Raw genomic sequence first — 24,797 nt, forward strand, 5'->3', positions numbered from 1 at the left:
TAATTCATTTGTTTATTTTTCTTTTTATTTCCTTTGCTTTAGGAGACAGGTCCAAAAAAAAAAAATTATTGCTGCAATTTATGTCAAAGTGTTTTCTGCCTACATTATCTTCTAGGAGTTTTATGGTTTCAGATCTTACATTAAGGTCTTTAATCCTTTTTTTTTAAAATTAATTATTTATTTATTTATTTTATTTATTTATGGTTGTGTTGGGTCTTCGTTTCTGTGTGAGGGCTTTCTCTAGTTGCGGCAAGTGGGGGCCACTCTTCATCGCGGTGCGCGGGCCTCTCACTGTCGCAGCCTCTCTTGTTGCGGAGCACAGGCTCCAGACGCACAGGCTCAGTAGTTGTGGCTCACGGGCCCAGTTGCTCCGCGGCATGTGGGATCTTCCCAGACCAGGGCTCGAACCCATGTCCCCTGCATTGGCAGGCAGACTCTCAACCACTGAGCCACCAGGGAAACCCTTTAATCCATTTTGAGTTTATTTTTTGTACATCGTGTTAGAAAATGTTCTAATTTTCATTTTTGTTTTTTGTTTTGTTTTGTTTTTTGTTTTTGGCCACACCACATGGCATGTGGGATCTTAGTTCCCCGACCAGGTATCGAACCTGCGCCACCTGCATTGGAAGCACAGGGTCTTAACCACTGGACCACCAGAGAAGTCCTAAATTTTGTTCTTTTACATGTAGCTGTCCAGATTTCCCAGCACCATTTATTGAAGAGACTGTCTTTTCTCCATTATATATTCTTACTTCCTATGTTGTAGATTAACTGACCATAAATGTGTGGGTTTATTCCTGGGCTCTCTATTCTGTTCCATTGATCTTTTTGTCTGTTTTTGTGCCAGTACCACACTGTTGATTACTGTAGCTTTGTACAAAAGTCTGAAGTAAGGGAGCGTGATTCCTCCTGAGCTGTTCTTCTTTCTCAAGATTGTCTTGGCTATTTGGGGTCTTTTGTGTTTCCATACAAAATTTTAAATTTGTTCTAGTTCTCTGAAAAATGTCCTTGGTATTTTGATGGGGATTGCATTGAATCTGCAGATTGCATTGAGCAGTATGTTCATTTTAACAATATTAATCCTTCCAATCCATAATCGTGGTATATCTTTCCATCTGTTTGTGTTGTCTTCAAGTTCTTTCATCAGTGACTTATAGTTTTTTTTTTAAGATATTTTTAAAAATATTTATTTATTTACTCCAGCTGCATTGGATCTTTTAGTTGCAGCATGTGGGATCTTTTAGTTGTGGCATGTGGGCTCATAGTTGCGGCATGTGGACACTTAGTTGCGCCATGCAAGCTCTTAGTTGCTGCATGCATGCAGGATCTAGCTCCCCAACCAGGGATCAAACCCGGGCCCCCTGCATTGGGAGCGTGGAGTCTAACCCAGTAGACCACCAGGGAAGTCCCAGTGACTTATAGTTTTAAGAGTACTTATAGTTTTAAGAGTACCTGTACTCTTTTAACCCCTTAGGTAGGTTTATTCCTAGATATTTTATTCTTTAAAAAAAAATTTTTTTTATATTGGAGTATAGTTGATTTACAGTGTTGTGTTAGTTTCAGATATACAGCAAAGTGATTCAGTTATACATATACATATAACTATTCCTTTTTCAAATTCTCTTCCTATTTAGGTATTACAGAATATTGAGTAGAGTTCCCTGTGCTATACAGTAGGTCCTTGTTCATTATCTATTTTAAATATAGTAGTATTTTGGGGAATCCCCTGGCAGTCCAGTGGTTAGGACTCCACGCTTTCACTGCCATGGGCCTGGGTTCGCTCTCTGGTCAGGGAACTAAGATCCCCCAAGCCATGCAGCACAGCCCAAAAAAAAAAATATATATATATATATATATATTTATATTTATATTTATATATGTATAGTAGTATTTATTCTTTTTAATGAGATGGTAAATGGGATTGTTTCCTTAATTTCTATTTCTGATAGTTCATTGTTAGTGTGTAAAAATGCAACAGATTTCTGTATATTAATTTTGTATCCTGCAACTTTACCAAATTCGCTGATGATCTCTAGTAGTTTTCTGGTGGCATCTTTAGGATTTTCTAAGTATAGTATCATGTCATTTGCAAACAGTGGCAGTTTTATTTCCTCCTTTCTAATTTAGATTCCTTTTCTTTCTTTTCTTCTCTGATTCCTGTGGCTAGGACTTCCAGAACTATGTTGAATAAAAATGGTGAGAGTGGACGTCCTTGTCTTGTTCCTGATCTTAGAGGAAATGCTTTCAGCTTTTCACTGTTGAGTATGATGTTAGCTGTGGGTTTGTCATATATGGCCCTTATTATGTTGAGGTTTGTTCCCTCTATGCCCACTTTCTGAAGAGTTTTTATCATAAATGGATGTTGGATCTTGTCAAAAGCTTTTTCTGCATCTATTGAGATGATCATATGATTTTTATTCTTCAATCTGTTAATGTGGTGTGTCACACTGATTGGTTTGCAGATGTTAAAAAACCCTTGCATCCGTGGGATAAATCCCACTTGATCAAGGTGTATGGCCCTTTTAATGTATTGTTGGATTCAGTTTGCTAATATTTTATTAAGAATTTTTGCATCTTTGTTCATCAGTGATATTGGCCTCTAATTTTCTTGGGTTTTTTTTTTTTGTGTGTGTGATATCTTTGTCTGGTTTTGGTATCAGGGTGATGCTGGCCTCTTAGAATGAGTTTGGGAGTGTTCATTTCCTTGCAGTTTTTTGGAATAGTTGAAGGATAGGTGTTAACTCTTCTCTGAATGTTTGATAAAATTCACCATGAAGCCATCTGGTCCTGGACTTCTGTTTATTGGGAGTTTTTAAATTACTGATTCAAGTTCATTACTGGTAATTGGTCTGCTCATATTTTCTATTTCTTCCTGGTTCAATCTTGGGAGATTGTACATTTCTAAGACTTTGTCCATTTCTTCTCAGTTTTCCATTTTATTGGCATACAGTTGTTAGTAGCAGCCTCATGATCTTTTGTATTTCTGTGGTGTTGGTTATTACTTTTCTTTTTTCATTTCTGATATTATTGATTTGGCCCCCTCCCTTATTTTCTTGATGAGTCTGGCTAAAGGTTTATCAATTTTGTTTACCTTTTCAAAGAAACAGCTCTTAGTTTCATTGATCTTTTCTATTGTTTATTTGGTCTCTATTTCATTTATTTCTGCTCTGATCTTTATGATTTCTTTCCTTCTACTAACTTTGGGTTTTGTTTATTCTTCTTTTTCTAGTTCCTTTAGGTGTAAGGTTAGGTTATTTGAGATTTTTATTTCCTGAGGTCAGCTTGTACTGCTATAAACTTCCCTCTTAGAACTGCTTTTGCTGTGTCCCATAGGTTTTGGATCATCATGTTTTTGTTTTCATTTGTCTCCAGGTATTTTTCTGGTTTCCTCTTTAATTGCTTCAATGATCCATTGGTTGTTTAGTAGCATATTGTTTAGCCTCCACGTGTTTGTGTTTTTTGCAGTTTTTTTCTTGTAGTTGATTTCTAGTCTCACAGGGCTGTGGTCAGAAAATATGCTTGATGTGATCTCAATTTTCTTAAATTTACCAAGCCTTGTTTTGTGGCCTAGCATGTGATCTATTCTGGAGAATGTTCCATGTGCACTTGAAAAGAATGTGTATTCTGCTCCTTTTGGATAGAATGTTATGTGTGTGTGTGTATATATATATAGAGTCCATCTAGTGTAATGTGTCATTTAAGGCCAGTGTTTCCTTATTGATTTTCTGTCCATTGATCTAACTGGGGTGTTAACGTCCCCTACTGTTATTGTTACTGTCTATTTCTCCCTTTATATCTGTTAATATTTGCTTTATGTATTTAGGTGCTCCTAAGTTGGGTGCATATATATTTACAATTGGCCTCCTGTTGAGAAGGCTGGGTCCTTAGGTTGCAGGACTATGGTTTTCCTATATCTGGTGTCTGCTCCCTGGTGAATGAGGCTGGTCCGGAGACTACAGCAGACTTCCTAGAGCACAGGGTCAGGGCCCAGAGGATTCTGGAGCTGATGCCTGCCCACTGGTGGGTGGAGCTAGATCCTGGGTCCTCTGGTGGGCAGGGCCATGTCCAGAGGTGGATGTGAGCTCAGGGGGTCTTGAGGCAGCTTATCTGCTGATAGGTGGGGCAGTGTCTCTGCCCAGTTAGTTTCTTGGCTTGAGGTGTCCCAGCACTGGTACCTACAGGCTGTTGCACCAGGGCAGGGCAGGGTCTTGGGGCTAATAAGCTAGAGGGAGGATTCTACAATGGCACTTGCCAGCACCACTGTCCACATAGTAGAAGGAGCTTCCAAGAGTGGCTGCTGCCAGTGTCTATGTCCACAGGGTGCGCTGCAGTTGCCTCCTGTCTCTCCAGGAGACTCTCCAAGATCAGCATGTAGGTCTGACCCAAACTCCTGTCAAATTACTGCTTTTGCCCTGGGTCCCGGAGTATGTGATAATTTGTGTGTGCCATTTAAGAGTGAAGTCTCTGTTTCCCCCAGCCTTCTGGGACTCCTGAAAGCCCCACTGGCTTTCTAAGCCAAATGCTCTGAGACTTGACTATACCACGACTCTGCCCCTCCTAGCCATCTTGTTATAGTTCCTTCTTTATGTCTTTAGTGGTCTTTTCTGGCTGGTTCTGGTCTTTTTCATCAATGGTCGTTCTGTAAATAGTTGTGACTTTGGTGTGCCCATGAGATGAGGTGAGCTCAAGGTTTTTCTACTCCACCATCTTGACTGATCTCAGTTCTGGAGGCTGAAAGTTCAAGATTATTCTGTCAGCGTGGTCTGATTCTGGTGAGCGTCCTCTTCCAGGTTGCAGATTGCCGGCTACTTCACAAATCCCTCACGGTGGAATGAGACTGACCATAGACAGCTTTTAAGCCTCAACCCCTCTCCCCATTTTTAGTACAGCTTATTGAGGTACAACTGACATACCAAAAAAAAAAAAAAAGCACATATTTATTGTGTCCTCCCTATCCTCTACAATGGGGAAGCTTATAAGCCAAGGTGCCCCTTTGTTTGGTGCCCCCAGGAAAATCAGACCTCTTGCAGGACTCATAAACTCTACATAAACCTAAAACAGGTCTCCTCTCCTTGCTCTCTCAAGCCATTTTGTGCCAACTTGGGAAGCCTGCACTGCTGTATCCAAAAAGTCTAATTATGTTTAAAACATTTTCATCCTCATTTGGTGTCTAGCATTACCAGTCTTGACATCTAAACCAGATTTTGGGTTCTAGTTGTTGACCTAAAACAATAAAACAGCCAGTTATTTTACAAGCAAAGTGGGTTTATTCAGAAACAGCAAAGAAGTGCAATTCGGGACATGCAATCTATGGCAGACCACAGGCAAGTCTGGAGAAATAAAGGAGAGAAACTTTTTCATAGAAGAGAAGGGGAACTTGTGAAGGGCTGTCATAAAAAAAAAAAAAAATTCCATTAAAGGAAACTGGAAGTTCAAAGTGTAAAGGCTTCCCATTGGCTGAGTTGTGACAGTTTCTCATTGGCTGGGCTGTTGCTGGGCAAGGATTAATGATTCCTTCCTCCTGCTGGGTAGTAAAGTAGTAACGTTTCTCCAGGTGGATGGAAGAAACTTCTCTTCCTATTGGCTTTGCAGTTGATGTCAAGTGGGAGGACATGAGAGCTCCCCCTTCTGGCCTCCCGACTCCATTTTACAAGAGATTTCTGTATTAACTTTTGGAGGGTCCATCTTATATCTGTGGGATATCCAAAAGTGCAATTAACTATTTTTGAGGGGGTGGGGTCCATATGTTCAGTTCCTAGTTGGCCTATAAATAAAACAAAATAAACCTTTCCTCCTTAAGTTAGTCTGTTTGTTCTTTTTTAAAAAATTTTATTAATTTTATTTATTTATTTTTGGCTGCGTTGGGTCTTCGTTGCTGCGTGGGGGCTTTCTCTAGTAGCGGCAAGTGGGGGCTACTATTTGTTGCGGTGCACTGGCTTCTCATTGTGGTGGCTTCTCTTTGTTGCGGAGCACAGGCTCTAGGCACGTGGGCTTCAGTAGCTGTGGCTCGTGGGCTCTAGAGTGCAGGCTCAGTAGTTGTGGCACATGGGCTTAGTTGCTCCACTGCATGTGGGATCTTCCCGGACCAGGGCTCAAACCCTTGTCCCCTGCATTGGCAGGTGGATTCTTAACCACTGCACCACCAGGGAAGTCCCAAGTCTGTTCATTCTTAAGGGGAAACTTATGATCAGTGATCTTTTCAAATTACTCCAGTAAGAGCTCCAAGAATAAAATACCGTTCCTATCTTTATTCCTTAAATTTTCTACTTCCTAACACTTCATATGCTTAATATGTTATTTTTTACCTTGTGTACTGATAAATCAAGGCATTGCAAGCCATGGGTCTTATGCAGGCAAAAAACGGGGCACGTTGAAATATAATCGTACGGTGCACATTTACAAATAGTACTTCAAATGTTAAAGAGGGCAGAGTCTAAAGTTGTACTGCTATGGTATTTAAATCATATCCACATAAATACCCAAGGGGCAGAGTGTAGAAAGAATAACTCAAGGATGTTGTGAATATATATTCATAAAATTGTATGTTGTTTGATTCCATCATGCAAACAAATTGTTGCAGGTGCCTTTCAACCTTAACGTCCTAAAGATGTACTGTTAGTATTTGTTACGAAGTACCACAGTGATGTGGCATAGGCTTGATAAGATAGAAAAAAATTCATTTAGAGTTTTAAAATGATTAAATTGTATTAATGAAACATGACAACTCTGACACATTTTGAGTAAAATGGTATCAAAGTGATACAGTGGTTAAACATGAATCTTACACATGTACACTGCATTCTGGGTGTTTTGATTAAGTTCTCCTTTCTGATAATTGTTCTCTTTAGTTACTAAGAATAAGACTATATTTTCTCTCATTTTAAAAAAAATTTTATTTATTTATTTATTTATTTATTTATTTATTTTTGGCTGTGTTGGGTCTTCGTTTCTGTGTGAGGGCTTTCTCCAGTTGCGGCGAGCGGGGGCCACTCCCCATCACGGTGCGCGGGCCTCTCACTGTCACGGCCTCTCCCGTTGTGGAGCACAGGCTCCAGATGCGCAGGCTCAGTAGTTGTGGCTCATGGGCTTAGTTGCTCCGCGGCATGTGGGATCTTCCCAGACCAGGGCTCAAACCCTTGTCCCCTGCATTGGCAGGCAGACTCTCAACCACTGCGCCACCAGGGAAGCCCCTCTCTCATCTTTGACATCAGCTATTTTATTTGAAAAGAGAGGAGGACCATCATTTCTTCTCCATTATTTCTACCACATAAGCAGTCCCTATTAACCTATCATCCTATTCTCATGAAAATCTCAGTCTCTTAATCTTAAGGACTGCTCTGTTTCACCCTCAACGGGCAGAGCACTGGTAATCCAGTGGGTCCTCTGTTGTACCAACAAATCTGTAGAAGAGGATCTGAAATTATTATGATTTACATCATTGTTTTACATATATTTCCCAAGCTCTCATTCAAAAACACAATGTTGTTTGTTAAAATTCAGTGTCCTGTTCCTTCAGAAAACATGAATATGAATGATCCCCACCTAATACAAGTAGACCCTTTTATCTTAATGATCCCTTAGCAGAGCCCATCATGGTAACACATAAAAGCATGTGATGAAGGCATAACATCAATAAATTTTAAATTTCAGGTTGAAAAACATCAATAGTAATACAGCCTTTTCAAGAAACTTCATATGATAAAAGTATTTTTAAAAAGAGGAAATGGTACATTTCCAACGATCTCCTTGCTCTACCAATACCCATCATTTCATAAATTTGAAATGATTTTGACTTTTAATAACTGTGAAGAACATCTGAAATTGATTAATCTAGGACTAGAGACTTAGTCTCCCTAGTATAAGTTATCTGATTATAGTCCGTTGTTTAAAATGGTTAAATGATTTACACCATTCATTACATTTCTAAGGGTTTCTCTCCAGTATGAATTCTTTGGTGAATCCTAAGGTCAGACCATTGTCTAAAGGCCTTGCCACATTCAGTACATTTGTATGACTTCTCTCCAGTATGCATTCTCTCATGACCCCAAAGGTGTGAACGTTTGATAAAAGCCTTACCACACATATTACATTTGTGTGGCTTCTCTCCAGGATGTATATTCTGATGTCTGGTGAGGCTTGAGTACTGCTTAAAGGCTTTACCACATTCATTACATTTGTAAGGTTTCTCTCCAGTATGAATTCTCTGATGAATTGTTAGGTTTGAGTTTTGACTGAAGGCCTTGCTACATACATTACATTTATATGGTTTCTCTCCAGTATGGATCCTCTGATGTCGGGTGAGGCGTGAACACCAGTTAAAGGATTTGCCACATTCATTACATTTGTAAGGTTTCTCTCTACCATGAATTCTCTGATGATCCTCCAAGCTTGAGCTCTGAATAAAAGCAGTATCAGGTACATTAGATTCATGATTTTTCTTTTTGGTATGTATTTTCTGATGTCTAGTAAGGTGTACGAATTGTGTATAGGCTTTATCACACTCATTACATTTGTAAGGTTTCTCTCCAGTATGATTTCTTTTATGTTTAGTTAGGCTTGAACGCACAGTGAAGGCTTTGCCACATTCATTACATTTATAAGGTTTCTCACCAGTATGGATTCTCTGATGTTCCATAAGACTTGAACTTTGGATGAAAGCCTTACCACATTCATTACATTTGTATGGTTTTTCTCCAGTATGAATTTTCTGATGTTTTACCAGACTTGAAATGTGGATAAAAGCCTTGCCACACACAGTACATCTGTGTGGCTTTTCTCCAGGATGTACATTCTGATGTTTAGTCAGGTGTGAGCACTGCTTAAAAGCTTTGCCACATTCATTACATTTATAAGGTTTCTCACCAGTATGAATTCTTCGGTGAATCCTGAGGGTAGACCACTGCCTAAAAACCTTGCCACATTCAATACATTTGTATGGTTTCTCTCCAGTATGAATTCTCTGATGATCCCAAAGATATGAACGTTTGGTAAAACCCTTACCACATTCGTTACATTTATAAGGTTTCTCTCCAGTATGAATTCTCTCATGACGCCAAAGGTCTGAACATTTGATAAAAGCCTTACCACATTCATTACACTTGTGTGGTTTCTCTCCAGTATGAATTCTCCAATGATTTGTAAGGTGGGAATTCTGATTAAAGACCTTGTCACATATATTACATTTATATGGTTTCTCTCCAGTGTGGATTCTCTGATGTCTTGTGAGGTTTGAGAACTGTTTAAAGGCTTTACTACACTCATTACATTTGTAAGGTCTCTGCTCAGAATGAATTCTCTGATGACTAGTAAGGACTGAATGATGGATAAAAGTCTTTCCACATTCATTACATTTGTATAATTTTTCTCTAATGTTTGTTTTCTGTTGCTGTGTAAGCAATGAAGGATAAATAGGAATGAAGGAAGAAACCTTTCCATATGTGTTACAAATGTTGGTTTTGACACTAGGAGGAAATCTTTGAAGTGATGAAATTGAGGAACAAGTTTTGACAGACTTCTCAACTTGATTACATTCATAAATTTTCTCTTCAGTTTGAAATTTCTGCAATTCAGCCAGATATGACTGAAAGCTTAATCCAGTTCTATTTTCAAAATGTTCTGTATACTTGTTTCCTGCATAAACTATGTTATTTTTAATTTTTAACAAATTCTTTATAAATGACTTCCTATTTTTTAAATATTGACATGCACTTTTTCTTAAAGGAACACTTTGTTTTAAAGGTAAGTTAATCCAGGATTTGCTGTATTGTTTATCTTTTCTACCAGTGTGATTTATGTTATCTGTCATAAGCTCTCCTTTGGAATTTCTTTCTTCACATCCACACTTATTCTCAAATTCATACACAGTTCCCCAGACTTTGCTGAAGTCAAAATCCTCAATACCATGGCTTCCATGTCTTCCCAAGACCACTGGTTGGTATAATTCTCTGTTATTAATGTTTTTCTTCTTTAGTAATTCCTTGGTCATAAAACTAATGGAGATATCTGAAAGATAACCATAGTCTTCATATTAAGTAGAGTTGGAAGATGAATATTACACTAAAAGTAATACTTACATTGAAGAGATGAAAAACTTCTTAACCAAACTCTATAAATCTTTAAGAATAGAAAGTAAATAGAATCCTTTAATAAAATATACATGCATTTTAAATTATTTTAAGTGAAGCCTACTTTCAAACACACTAAAACCAAATCACTCACACTATGTAAACTTACATAATCTATGAAAGTGTATTCTTTGACTACCACACCAAAGAACACACCAATTGGCAGTAGACAAATGGTTGTCTCATATTTGAAGAGAAACAGGTATTATACAAATGCAGATTTACTACGTAAATTATTGCATGCAAATAAGTGCTAATGGATAGCACCATATGAAGTAATGATAAATAATCCAAAAAAACATAATGATTAAGATAAATACATGAAAATTACAAATTGAAAAACTAAAAAGGTAATAGCAAAATCAGGAAGAATTTAATAAAATATCATTGGTGTGACAAAATATTCTGAATATCTACTCTAAAACTATCTATATTCAAGCAGAATAGGCATTATACAACATTAACAGTTGGTGAACTGCAGTCATACTCTATGCTAGATACTGAAATCCATAATCTGTAAATGACAAATTAATAAATAAAAAATTTTAATAAACCAAGATAAAACCAACAGGTAAATAGTAAGTAACCACAATTACACAAAATTACAGACTGTGGAAATCTAATGATTTCTCCCTTAAGAACAAGAAAAAGGACTTATATTCAAAGGAACACATAATATGAGAATTGGAAAATGTTGCATAACTCAAAACTCTCCCAGGGCAGAGATGCTATGCAGGGAGCACTTATCAAACATATTTAGGGACTTCCCTGGTGGTCCAGTGGTTAAGACTCTGTGCTCCCAATGCAGGGGGCATGGGTTTGATCCCTGGTTGGACTAAGATCCCACATGCTGCATGGCATGGCCAAATAAAAAGGAAAAAGAAAAAACAACCATATATAAAGGGAAATGTATTAGCTGCTGACACTTGGGGCAAGAGATTAAAGTTGGGGCAAAGAGCAGACACATTGAAAAGCCAGGTTATAGTGGTTAGGATTCGGAGCTTTCACTGCTGTGGCCCCCAGGTTCAATCCCTGGTCAGGGACTGAGATCCCACAGCCGTGCAGCATGGCCAAAAAAACCAAAAAACAAACAAAAAAAAACCCAAAATAAACACAGATAAGATACAGAACCACAGATAAGAAGAAATCATATATACAGAAGAATTGCATATACGGAGGACTGACTATAAATTATAATCAGTTTTCAACTGTGTGGAGGGTCAGTACCGCAAACCCCCACATCATCCAAGGGCCAACTGTATAGTAAAGGAAACAGGAAGGAATCAAAATTGTACATTAGGAAATACCTATCTAACACAAAGAAGGCAGTAATGGAAGACTTGAGGAGAAAAGATATAAGACACATGGAAAACAAACAGCTAGTGACAGAGGTCCTCCTTTATCACTAATTACAGTAAATGTAAATGGATTAAACTCCAATTAAAGGGTAGAGGTTTGCAGCAGGGATTAAAAAAATAGGATCCAACTATACAGGCATACTTCCCTTTATTGCACTTCTCTTTATTGCGCTTCACAGATATTGCATTTTTTACAAATTGAAGGTTTCTGGCAACCCTGTGTTGAGCAAATATGCTGGCACCATTTTTCCAACAGCATTTGCTCACTTTGTGTCTCTGTGTCACATTTTGGTGATTCTTGCAGTATCTCAGACTTTTTCATTATTATTATATTCATTTTGGTGACCTGTGATCAGTGATCTTTGATGTTATTACTGTAATTGTTTTGAGGTACCACGAACTGCACCCCATATAGACAGCTAACTTAAATCAGTAAATGAGTTGTGTTCTGATTGCTCCACTGACTGGCTATTCCCCCATCTCTCTCTCTCTCAGCCTCCCTATTCTCTGACACATAGCAATATTGAAATTAGGTCAAGTGTTCAAGTGAAAGGAAAAGTCACACATCTCTAAATTTAAATCAAAAGCTAGAAACAACTAAGTTTAGTGAAGAAGGCATATTGAAAGCTGAAACAGGCCAAAAGCTAAGCCTCTTGCACCAAACAGCCAAGCTGTAAACACAAAGGAAAAGTTCTTGAAGGAAATTAAAAGTGCTACTCCAGTGAACACATGAATGATAAGAAAGCAAAATAGCCATATTGCTGATGTGCCGAAAGTTTTAATGGTCTGGATAGAAGACCAAACCAGCCACAACATTCCCTTAAGCCAAAGTCTAATCCAGGGCAAGTCCCTAACTCTCTTCTAAGAAGGCTGAAAGAAGTGAGGAAGCTGCAGAAGAAAAGTCTGACGCTAACAGAGGTTGGTTCATGAAGTTTTAGGAAAGAAGCCATCTCCATAGCATAAAAGTGCAAGGTGAAGCAGCACGTGCTGATGTAGAAGCTGCAGCGAGTTATCGAGACGATCTAGCTAAGATAATTAATGAAGGTGGCTACACTAAACAAATTTTCAATGTAGATAAAACAACCTTATATTGGAAGAAGATGCCATTTAGCACTTTCATAACTAGAGAGGAGAAGTCAATGCCTGGCTTCAAAGCTTCAAAGGAGAGGCTGACTCTCTTGTTAGGATCTAATACAGCTGGTGATTTTAAGTTGAAGCCAATGCTCACTTACCATTCCCCAAATCCTAGGGCCCTAAAGAATTATGTTAAATCTTCTCTGCCTGTGCTCTATAAATGGACCAACAAAGCCTGGATGACAGCACATCTGTTTACAACATGGTTTACTGAATATTTTAAGCCCAGTACTAAGACCTACTGCTCAGAAAAAAAGATTCTTTTCAAAATATTACTGCTCACAGACAATGCACCTGGTCACCCAAGAGCTCTGATGGAGATGTACAAAATTAATGTTGTTTTCATGACTGCTAACACAACATCCATTTTGCAGCCCGTGGATTAAGGAGTAATTTCAACTTTCAAGTCTTATTATTCAGGAAATACATTTTGTGAGGCTATAGCTGCCATAGACAGTGACTCCTCTGATGGAGCTGGGCAAATTAAACTGAAAACCTTCTGGAAAGGAGCCACCATACTAAATGCCATTAAGAACATTCATGATTCATGGGAAGAGGCCAAAATATCAACATTTACAAGAGTTTGGGAGAAGTTGATTCCAACCCTCATGGATGACTTTGAGTGGTTCAAGACTTCAGTGGAAGTAACTACAGATGTGGCGAAAATAGCAAGAGAACCAGAAATGGAGCCTGAAGATGTGACTGAATTGCTGCAATCTCATGATAAAACTTTAACAGATGAGGAGTTGCTTCTTATGGATGAGCAAAGAAAGTGGTTTCTTGAGATGGAATTTATTCCTGGTGAAGATGCTGTGGAGACCGCTGAAATGTTAAATAAAGGATTTAGAATATTACATAAACTTAGTTGATAAAGCAGCCGCAGGGTTTGAGAGGACTGACTCCAATTCTGAAAGAAGTTCGACTGTGGGTAAAATGTTACCAAACAACATTGCTTGCTACATGAAAGGAAGAGTCAGCCGATGAGGCAAACTTCTTAGTTGTCTTATTCTAAGAAACTGCATCAACTATACTCCAATAAAAATGTTTAGAAAAAGAAAAGAAGGGCTTCCCTAGAGATGCAGTGGTTAAGAATCCGCCTGCCAGTGCAGGGGACACGGGTTTGAGACCTGGTCCGGGAAGATCCCACATGCCGCGGAGCAGCTAAGCCTGTATGCCACAACTACTGAGCCTGCGTGCCACAACTACTGAAGCCCGCACGCCTAGAGCCCTTGCTCCGCAACAAGAGAAGCCACTGCAATGAGAAGCCCGCGCACCTCAACGAAGAGTAGCCCCCGCTCGCCGCAACTAGAGAAAGCCCGCATGCAGCAACAAAGACCCAACGCAGACAAAAATAAATAAATAAATAAATAAATAAATAAATAAATAAATAAATAAATAAATAAATAAAATTTTGAAAAAAGAAAAAAATTGCTACAGCCACCCAACCTTTAGCAACCACCACCCTGATCAGTCAACAGCCACCAAACATCCAGGCAAGACCCTCCACCAGCAAAAGGATTATGATTCACTGAAGGCTCAGATGATCATTAGCGTTTTTTAGCAATAAATTTTTTTTTTTTTTTTTTTTTGGCCCTGCCACACAGCATGCAGGATCTTAGTCCCCTGACCAGGAATTGAACCTGTGCCCCCCTGCAGTGGAATCGCAGAGTCCTAATCACTGGACCACCAGGGAATTCCCTAAAGTATTTTTTAATTAAGGTATGTACATTTTTTTTAGACATATTGCTATTGTACACTTAATAGACTACCATATAATGCAAATGTAACTTTCACATGCACCAGGAAACAAAAAAATTTGTGGCTCACTTTATTGTGATATTTGTTTTATGGCAGTGGTCTAGAACCAAATCCACAATATCTCCAGGGTATGCCTATATTCTATATGTAGGAGACTCACTTTAGATACAAAGATGCAAATAGGTTAGAAATGAAAGAACAGCAAATGAATCTGTTATGGGGTGAATTGTGGCCCCCCCAAAATTATGGGGTGAATTGTATTCCCCCCAAAATTGTGGTCCTAACATCAAATACCTCAAAATATGACTGTACTTGAAGATAGGGCTTTTAAAGGAGTAATTAAGGTTAAATGAGGTCAATGGAGTGGGCTCTAATCCAATGACTGGTGTCCTTTTAAGAAGAGGAGATTATGACACAGACACACACAGAGGGAAGACCATGTGAAGACACGGGTAGGAAAAGACAGCCAGCCACAAGCTAAAGAGCATAACCTGGGATAACACAATTCTGCTGACAACCTGATCTCAGATTTCTAGCTTCCAAAACTGTGAGAAAATACATTTCTGATGTTTAAGCCACCCAGGCTGCGGTACTTTGTTATGGCAGCCCTAGCAAACTAATACAAATTCCATGCAAATAGTAACCAAAAGAGACCTGGAGTGCTATACTATTATCAGACAAAATAAACTTTAAGTCAAAAATTTTTATGAGACAAAAAAAATTATTTATTTTTTTAAATTTTTTTTATAAAATTTATATTTTTATAAATTTTTTTATAAAAAATTAAATAAAAATTATTTATTTAATTTATTTATTAAAAAAGGATAACTCATCAAGGAATTACAACAAATATGAACATATACACACCTAAACAAGAGGGCCCCCAAATATATGAAGCAAACACCGAGAGAATTTAAGGAAGAAATAAAAACAGTTCTAGAATAACATTTGGAGACTTCCATTTCCCCCTTTTAATAGAGAGTACAGCCAGGCAGAAGTTCAGTAAGGACAAAGAGGATTTGGGCAAGACTATAAACCAACTAGCTCTCACAGACATATATAGAACACTCCACCCAGTAAAAGCAAAATACACATTCTTCTCTAGGTGCACATGGAATATTCTCTAGGATAGACCATATATTAAACCATAAAGCAAATCTCAATAAGTTGAAAAAGACCGAAATCATACAAAATATTTTCTCCGACCACAGTAGAATGAAAATAGAAATGATTAACTTAAGGGAAACTGGAAAGCTCACAATATATGGAAATTTTAAAACACTCTTAAAACAACCAATGGGTCAGAGGTGATCTCATAAGGGAAATTAGAAAATACTCTAAGAAAGAAACAAAAGCACAACACACCAGAACTTAAGGTATGGTATGGTACTGCATATACTCCCGCTGAGTAAAAGCAATTTTACTGCTGGATCAAAAGACCCACACCACTTCTGTCACACATACTTCTTGATGTGTGGCAAAAGCAGAACTGAAGAAATGGCTGGGGGTCCGAAAGAGGCAGAGAGGACTTGAGATAGCCCCATGCACTCTCCTGGGGCCCCAGATGGCAATGTTTTCCCATCCCGTGAGAAGGTCTCCCAAGTATTGAAATGGGAATAGAACCTGGAGAAGAACTGGGGCCAGGACTGGGGAGGCTTCAGCTCTGATCTGTGTGGACTGAAAACTGGGTATAGAATGAGACCAAAGAAGAAAGAGGACCTCTTATAACCAGCCCTCCCAGTGCCCCACAAAGAGTGTCATAGGTCATGATCAAAATTTTGCCTTGGTCTTTGCATGAGCTGGAGCAACCCTGGAGGCTGGAAGGAAGAATTTTACATGTCTGAAGAAGAAAGCAAAAAGTGAAAGGGAAGAAAAATTTCCTTTGAGAGCTCACAAGAAGTAAACATTTGTTTTCCCATAGAACTTTCCCACTTACAGGGACTTTCCCAAACACTATTAATGGTGTGGCTTCCTCTTTGCCCTTCTGAGCTCTTACCGATGTTCACACCTTTGATACCTTCCCACCCACTTACTTTTTTCACTTCTTTCATTTTGTTCTCCACATTCTGGGGCTTTCTCCCTTGCTCCAAAATTTAAATAATATTCAGGTCAGAAAAAGAGTTTTCTGCTTATAAGAGAGGAACATAACGTGCTGTGGCTTTTCCAGAATACAATTCTAGCCCTTTGTTCTTTTGAGAGGACATTACAGATGTGTCTAAAAAAATATTTCACAAATCTGTTCACTCACTGTCTCATTCTGAATGCTTAAGGAGCATCTTTTAAAAAGATAACCTAGTTGTCTTCCAAGAACTACTGAATGAAAACTACAGGGATAAGAGTGGATCCAGAATTGGAAATTTTTTAAAGTTTGCCATAAGATTTTGTTTTTACTCATCTTCTGGAGCCAATACTAATCTGAAGTGTGTGACCATCTAAAGAGAGGGGAAGGTTAAACTCCAGATGCTGCATTATCCTGCGTTTCATTTCATAGTCAACACAGCTTCAATCTCAGTCAAGCAAGGCAGGGGTTCTCAAGAGACTCACTAGGGCAGATGCCAACTTCTGGAGGGACGTTATCCTCACCCAGGGAGATCAGGTTCCTGTAGGTCTCCAACATCACGTCCCTGTACAATGCCCTCTGAGCAGGGTCCAGGCATTCCCACTCCTCCTGAGAGAATTCTATGGCCACATCCCTGAATGTCAACAGTGCCTGAAATAAAAAACATGCTTCACTAAGAGACCATGGGGAGAGTTCTTGGCTTCACACAAAATGTGAGTAGGAAAGAGGTGTAAGGATTGATTCAGTTGAAGTGACAGATCATTTTGAGTAATTTATATGTCCCTAATTTTATTATATTTTTCCAGCAGAGGATATCAGATCCACTGAATCACTGTAGATTTCCCATTTTGAGGACAATGGAAGAAATATACAAATGAAATTATTCAACACAGGATTGTTTATGTGGAGGAGATACATATTATGTTCTACACACTAAGTGATATTCAGTACCTGGATGAGCTAGAGTATGAGTGGTATCTTCAAGCATGACAGAGTCCACATACATGCAAAAACATAAATACAGGTCTATCCATTTAACTCAGATATTCAGCCACCAAGAAAAGTCAAGTGGAGTTTATTCCACTAATAAAAAAAAAAAAGTGATTCAAGATGAGGAAATTTACTAATGTTGTAGGTTAATTTAGCAGATTAAATAGAAAAAATGTTTATCACGGCAGTAGACCTTTGAAGAAATACTGGATGATTAAAATTATGCCGGGCTTCCCTGGTGGCGCAGTGGTTAAGAATCTGCCTGCCAATGCAGGGGACATGGGTTCAAGCCCTGGTCCGGGAAGATCCCACATGCCATGGAGCAACGAAGCCCATGTGCCACAACTACTGAGCCCACGTGCCGCAACAAGAGAAGCCACCACAATGAGAAGCCCATGCACCGCATCAAAGAATAGCCCTCACTCACTGCAACTAGAGAAAGCCCGTGTGCCGCAAAGAAGACCCAATGCAGCCAAAAAAATAAACAAATAAATAAAATGATGCCAAGTAGGGATAAGCAACAAGGTCCTACTGTATAGCACAGGGAACTATATTCAATATCCTGTGATAAACCAGAATGGAAAAGAATATATATATGTATAATTGAGTCACTTTGCTGTACAGCAGAAATTAACACAACATTGTAAATCAACTATACTTCAATAAATTTTTTAAAAAGTGGATATGGTAAACTACCCACCCCCAAAATTATGCCAAATAGGAAATTAAAGGAACTGTCATTAAGCAAAACTATTTCACCAAGCATCACAATCATTGGAAGCAGTGGAGGCATTTCCACTAAAGGTAAGGCTGCGGCAAGTGGGCCAGCAGGCTCCTGCCATTCCCCACTGCGCAGGACGCCTAAGCCGGGACCAGAAGAGGGAGAAGCAAATTCCCATTAGCGATTTCACTGTGACACCTATTCAGAAGACATATGTGAGGAAATTTTAAAAACTTTACTGAAGGATATAACAAAGACGCGATCCAAGACCAGAAAACCTACTTTTCGCTGGAAGATGTGGTGGCGTAAAGACCTCAGGGATTTAGAAATTCAGAGCAATTCAAAGGCAAAAGGAATGTGGGATTTCAAATAAAAAGTCTGCATTGTATTTAGGAGAGAGAAAATTTTGAAGAGAAAAACAAAATGGTGGGCCTTGCCAAATTACATGGGAACCTATTGACATGCGTGAATGTGTGTGTGGGGGGGGGGATATGCACAAGTGTGGGTAATATCTGAAACTAAAATGAATGAAATAAAATAGCTGCAAGATATACACAAAAAAGCCCAATTAGAGATTTAGTTAAATCCAAATTAAAGACATAAACAGGGACGATTAGGACTACACGGAACACAGTATTTTAACATTATGCGAGGTGAGGCCTTCTCAAGCAAGATCAGAAAGCAGAGGGCAAGAAGGAAAGATTTATGTTTCACTGCAAAGAAACGCTAAACTAAGAAGGATACCAGGGCATGTGTAAAGAATTAAACTACAAAATATAAAATCGCTTTTAAAAATATATCAAAAGAAAACTGAGCAAAAGTATGAAAATCCATGTTTTATTTCCATAAAAGAATGAACTTGACTCACAAGTAGTTGGAAATGGAAATACAAAGGATTGTCATTTTCCCCCAAATTTTCAAAATACAAAAAGAATACAGTATCAAGTTTTGCTTACATTGAGGAAAATCTCACATGTTGGTGGCGGGGAGGGACACTTTGCAGCTTTAGGGGAGGACAACTGACAAAATCTATCAAAATATGAAATGCACCATTCTTGACCCAGTAGTAGTCATATGTCAGGTTGCCCAGAGAAATCGTCAGACATCTGCAGAGAAGTCAGCCTGCTCCAAGGCAGCCACTGACACGTTCTTTATGTCAGCAAGAAATTGTAAAGGTCCCATGAGTCTTCATTAAGAGAAAGTTCCAATGAAGATCAAGCTGCATCTGTGTTTACTAATGTGAAAACCACTTCTAGACACATACTGTGTGTGTTTTTAAAATTTGCAGAATAAAATATTACAACAAACATTCAATGAAGAATTTTTCCTAAAATTGCATAATGATGTGAAATGCAGTCTTACAAGATCTGAGCTGAGTCTTGCCACAAAACCTGCAACAGTGGTTCCCCACTGAGACATGAGGCATGGAGATAGGGAAGGGGATGCTTTACATCCTAGTACCTAAGCTGCTGCTTTGTTGGAAGTTTGAGCACTATATATATATATATATATATATATATATATATATATATATATATATATATATATAAATATAGTGCAGCTTCTTTATCCTGGTTGACAGAGAGCAGACAATGCATCTAGATGGGCCGCTAAGCAATCCCTGCCACCCAATGGCACTGACACCCTGTCTCCAGTCCATGGGTGTGAAGCCCTGCCCAGGACTACACCCAGCGGAGCCTCTTCACAAGTTCCAGGTCACTGGGTCATGGGGAGATGGGATCTAAGTGGAGATGACAGGCCCTGAGGGAAGGACCCGGGTGACTGTGACGGTACAGGTGTCAGGCAGGACACTTCAGAGTCAGATAAGATTAGTGAGTCCAAAAAAGGGCATTTCAGGAAGGACAGACAAAACAATCAACTGAGAATATGACTTTACCTGAGAAAGAGCCATTCCTGACTCCTGTTCTTTCCTCTTCCTCGTCTTCCAGATTTCTTCCTCAGGCAAAGATCAGTCTTGAGAAGTCAATCCTGAGTGTCAAGAATAGGCTGTTTAATGCTCAGAATCAACACAGCCCCTTCCTGAGTCACCACCACACACACAGGGAAGCCCTCAGCATGTGGAACAGACAGTCCCCTGCTGCCCACTGTCCCAGGAGGGGCTCAGGACAGGAAACTGCCACACAGAGACCAAGAGGTGAGTTTTCCCACCCTTTTCTTCAGATCTCGCTCCCCTCCTGAAGCCCCCACGTATGCTGTAGCAGGGGGGCTCGGGGCTGGACCGACCCTCCCCTTGGTCACAGAGCAGCCCTGATCAAACTCCACTCAGAACAGAGCCCCCTCACCTCTCTGGATCATGGGCTGATCTCAGCTTCATACATGGAGGACCCAGAGCCTTGGTGCTCAAAGCTGGATACAGGTCGGAATCACCGGAGGCACTTTAAACATTATGGAGGTTGCATTCCACATGACTCTTTGAAGGGGAATCTCTGGTCAGGAGGCACAAAAGATGTATCTGCAAAATGCCGCAGCAATCTACTGTGACGCCAGAGTTCAGCACCGCTCAGAGGAGGCAAGCCCAGCCCGCCTCCCACCTTGTGGCTCTGCTGTCTCCTGGGGACTTGCTGTCATGCGCATCCAGCCAGGAGAAGGGGACGGGGAAGGGAAGCAGCAGAGAAACATGCAGAGCAGGCGATATACACCGGAAGTAGGGGTGAGGGAGTCGCTGGAATGTGATTAGGGGGGCGGGGGAGGAGGGAGAAGCCAGAGAAGGTGCCAGTGAGAGGTGATAGCAGAACAAAGACCTGAGGAAAGAAGGGATTTTGCCACCTGCAAGTGAAGGGTCAGAGGCTTCTAGGCAGAGGGACACCATGGGAAGGCCCTGAAGTGGTAGTGTCCTGGTCCCGGAAAGGGCCAACAGGCCTGTGCGGCTTCAGTAGAGTGAGTGAGGAGGGGACAAGTAGGAGAAAAGATCAGAAGGGTATTAGAGGTACAAATGAACTTATTTGCAAAACAGAAATAGACCCACAGACACAGAAAACAAATTTATGACTACCGAAGGGGAGAGGGGTGAGGGATAAATTAGGAGGTTGGGATTAACATATACACACTACTATATATCAAACAGATAACCAACAAGGACCTACTGTATAGCACAGGAAACTATACTCAATATCCTGTAATAATCTATAAGGGAAAACAATCTGAAAAAGAATATATATAATATGGATATAATATACAACTGAATCACTGTGCTGTACACCTGAAACTAACACAACATTGTAAATCAACTATACTTCAATTATATATATATATATATATATTTTAAAGGGTATTAAAGAAAGCAGATAAGAAAGGGCTGTGGTCTTCAAACCTTTTTCCCCATACCCCAGGAGATTTTAGAACCATGTATTATTCCCTTATCGATTTTAACTAAACATCTATTTTTAATTTTTTTTTTTGTCATTAGTTAAAACACTAGCGAGTAAAGCAATGTATATTTTTAAAACATGCTGAGATGCTCACCTAAGCCCCAGGACCTAAGTACAGGGTCGCCCTATACTGAGACGTGGAGGACGGCAAGAGAACATATCTGGGAGGGTTCGGGGGGGTCATTTTTGGACATATTAAGGTGAAGATGCCAGTTGGCTGTCCCAGCAGAGATGCTGAGGTGACAGCTGGATAAGCTGGGTACAGGACTGCGGTTTCAGGGGAGAGGTCTGGGTGGAGACGTGAAAGGAGACATCAGTGTTTAAAGTTATGACATGAGATAGAAACAGTGGGTGCAGACAGAGAAAAGAAATTCAAGGACTAAGGCCAGAGATACTCCCACAGTCAGGGACCAGGGAGGTCGGAGAAAGAGGCACAGGAAACTGAGAAGTGAACACGGAGAAGAAAATTAAAACGGACGGCTGGTAGCTAGCTAAATTTATTTTCTAAAAACAGTGTGATGTGAAAGCCAAGAAAAAAGTGCTTCCAGAAGACGGAGTGCAACAAGTTTTTGAAAGGACAAGATGATGACTGAGAATATACCACTAGATTTAGAAATACGTTTAGATAAGCAAAGTATCAGTGGAACAGTGGGTGTGAAAGCTGGACTGAATGGGTTTCAAATGAGAATTGGAAGCAAGAATTGAAGCAGTGAAATAAACAACTTTTTACTTGTTTATTTTGTTCTGAAACGGAGAGTAAGAAAGGGCACTTACTTGAGTGGGAAACGTAGCTAATTCAAGATTTTTTGTTTTAAGGATGGGCAAATGTAGTAAAGGGCTCTTTTTTGCTGTTTCTTTTTAAGATGGGACAATACCACCATCTGTATATGCTGAACAAAATAACTGCCCAGAGATACAAACTGATGACACAGTGGCAGTGGCCGAAGGATGCCGTCCTGTCCTGACTTACAGCTTCCTCCGGGTTTGTGCCCAGAGATCCACCCCCAGCGAGCCCCCCCCAATGAAAACCCCCATCACCTGACCCCAGTCCCGCCCCACACTCCTACAAGCTCCCAGTGGGCACCCCACAATGTTACAGGACAGAATCCGCTACTGATCTGCACACTCTGCCATGGCATCCCACACCACGTTCCAAACGTGGGTAGCTTTTGTTCTGGCAGGAAGACACCCACCAACCCAGGATCCCATATATTCCTTCTTGGAGACCTTGCCCTAAAGTCAGGCACTGCCATAATGTCATAATGCAAGAGTAATGTCTCCAACGATCCACATATTCCGACGAGACTCCAGTATCTTCCAGTGAAACCCTTCAAAATGTCATCTGTATCCCACAGAACCCACGTGACACCTTCAGTAATGCTTGGTCAGTAATAATGAGATTCCCCCATCCAAAATGGTCTGTGAAAATTTTCCCTTTAACCCCTTATGGGTCGATGAACTTCACACTCTTAAGAGACCCCACAGAAGTTACTATGTACAGTAAACCTCCTGAATCCACCCCCTCAGGATCCAGACACGAGCTTCCTCACAGCCAGGCGTTTGGCTGCTGATGGCTCACAGCTCAACACCCCGCCTCCCCTTGAAAACTGGACTCAGCCACAGGGAGCTGCCGCCCCCAAATCACGGCACCTCATTGGACAGCCAGTGTCCCATGTCTGATCAGTGCAGGATAGAAAAGCCTATTCCTTCCCTCGAATTGGACCAACTCCGGAGGGTCACCTCACCTCCAGAGCTCCCAGCTATAAAGTCGTACAGTGGAGTCTGGATTTTCGTCCTGAGGGCAATGAGAAGGCATTGAAGGGACTAATGCCAGGGAATTTCCTCCCTGCTCTGTTTCTCCCTCTGCTCTCCCTGTCACCTCTTGCCCCTCTTTCTGTCCCAGCACCACGTGTCTCTGGTGTCCATGGCCTGAACTCTTTGATTCCCTCCCCGCTCTCTCAGTTCGATGTACCGGCCCCTTGCTGCTCCCACTTCTACCCCATCAAGGTCCCTCTCGTCCAATTTGCTTCCCTTTGTCTTTCTGGAGGTGCCTTTCAATCTAGGTTTCTTCCTCTGGTTCACTCTTTTGCTCTTACTGTATCACCACATCCACCTGCCCCATCCTCCATTTCATCCTCTCTTTTTCACGATTACTTTCTCTCTCAATCTTTCTCATTCTCTCTCTCGGACTCTGCTCCATCCCCTGCCCTGTACATTCACAGGTATGGAAGAGAGAGAAAGATGTCCCTTGCCCACGAAGTGCATTTTCCAGTGGGGCTTCGGGAATGTAAACACACCACGACAAGCACAGACAGTGGGATGCGTTTTGTCCAGAACAAACACAAAGAGTGTCACCGAACGGGTGCTTGTCACCTGTGCCAGTGCGTGGGGCAGAGATCTCCAAGGCGGTGAGTGCAAAGTGGATGACTAGGGAGAGGAGGGGCCGGGCCGACTCCAGAGGTCGCGTAGACGGGGAGGGTGTCAGGAGAGGGGTGATGTCTGTACGACCCCAAGGCCAAGGAGAAGATGTGGCCTCCGGGTCTGCACGGCCATCTCTGCCCGGGGAGGGTCGAATGGGAGGACGAGAATCCACCTCCGGAGTGAGGACTTGAAACAGCGCGTCTGAGAGGGAGAGGGGATCCGAGCCTGCGGAAGTCACTGAAGGGTTCTGAGCAGGAAAGCGACGCGGCAAGCGGTGTCTACCTGGACCTAGGGCGGAAAGGCCAGGGCGGAGACCTAGAATGTCTCACGGTGCTGCCGGGACTTACCAGGTGCGGAACGAGCGGATGAAGGGGTTTTAACGTACGTCACAATCCCTGAACCTCGGGTGTGGCGGATCGGGGGCCTGGGGGCGTCCCAAAGACCCGGGTTGAACCAGAAAAACCGAGGACTGTGCCCCTCTCCCCGCTTCCGGGTTTTTGCAGGCAACTGCGCGTGCGCGACTGTGCAGCAGGCGGGGCCGAGGAGGGGTGGGGTGTGGTGAGGGGCGGGGCGTGGGCAGTAGCCTGGACTGAACAGAAAGCCAGGGGCGGGGCCGACGTGGGGCGGGGCCTGGAGGGAGCAGGGTCTGGACCTCCGCCCCGCTCCCGGACCTTTGGAGGGCTGGTTTTCTGCCCAGCATTACCTGAACTTCTGCTTTTGAATTCTTTGAATCTGTTTGGTGTCCTGTGGACCCAGCCGCTTCCTCGCTATTTTTTTTTTTTTTAATCATGGACATGTATTACTTTTTTTTTTTAAAGTAATCTAATATTTTATTTATTTATT

The 24,797-nt window shown here is 40.9% G+C and overlaps 1 protein-coding gene across 1 annotated transcript; it reads right to left on the reverse strand.

Moving 5' to 3' along the window:
- Positions 1–5,244: 5,244 nt before the first annotated feature.
- Positions 5,245–24,449, reverse strand: LOC137752970 (zinc finger protein 677-like). The gene is made up of 5 exons (XM_068527886.1): positions 24,302–24,449; positions 20,448–20,617; positions 20,042–20,133; positions 16,919–17,084; positions 5,245–10,002 (listed from the first exon to the last, which is right to left on the reverse strand). Exons 3-5 carry the CDS (start codon positions 20,054–20,056, stop codon positions 7,916–7,918), a joined length of 2,268 nt encoding a protein of 755 aa, XP_068383987.1. The 5' UTR covers positions 20,057–20,133; positions 20,448–20,617; positions 24,302–24,449; the 3' UTR covers positions 5,245–7,915.
- Positions 24,450–24,797: the final 348 nt, after the last annotated feature.

Source organism: Eschrichtius robustus, chromosome 19 (assembly GCF_028021215.1).
Source record: "Eschrichtius robustus isolate mEscRob2 chromosome 19, mEscRob2.pri, whole genome shotgun sequence".
In the NCBI taxonomy this organism is placed as follows: domain Eukaryota; kingdom Metazoa; phylum Chordata; class Mammalia; order Artiodactyla; family Eschrichtiidae; genus Eschrichtius; species Eschrichtius robustus.

Bases quoted from the DNA above. Each gene is read 5' to 3' on its own strand.
- LOC137752970 (XM_068527886.1), bottom strand. The intron at 10,003-16,918 runs GTGAGTCTCTTG...GTTATCTTTCAG, and splicing joins AGAAGTTGGCATCTGCCCTA to ATATCTCCATTAGTTTTATG.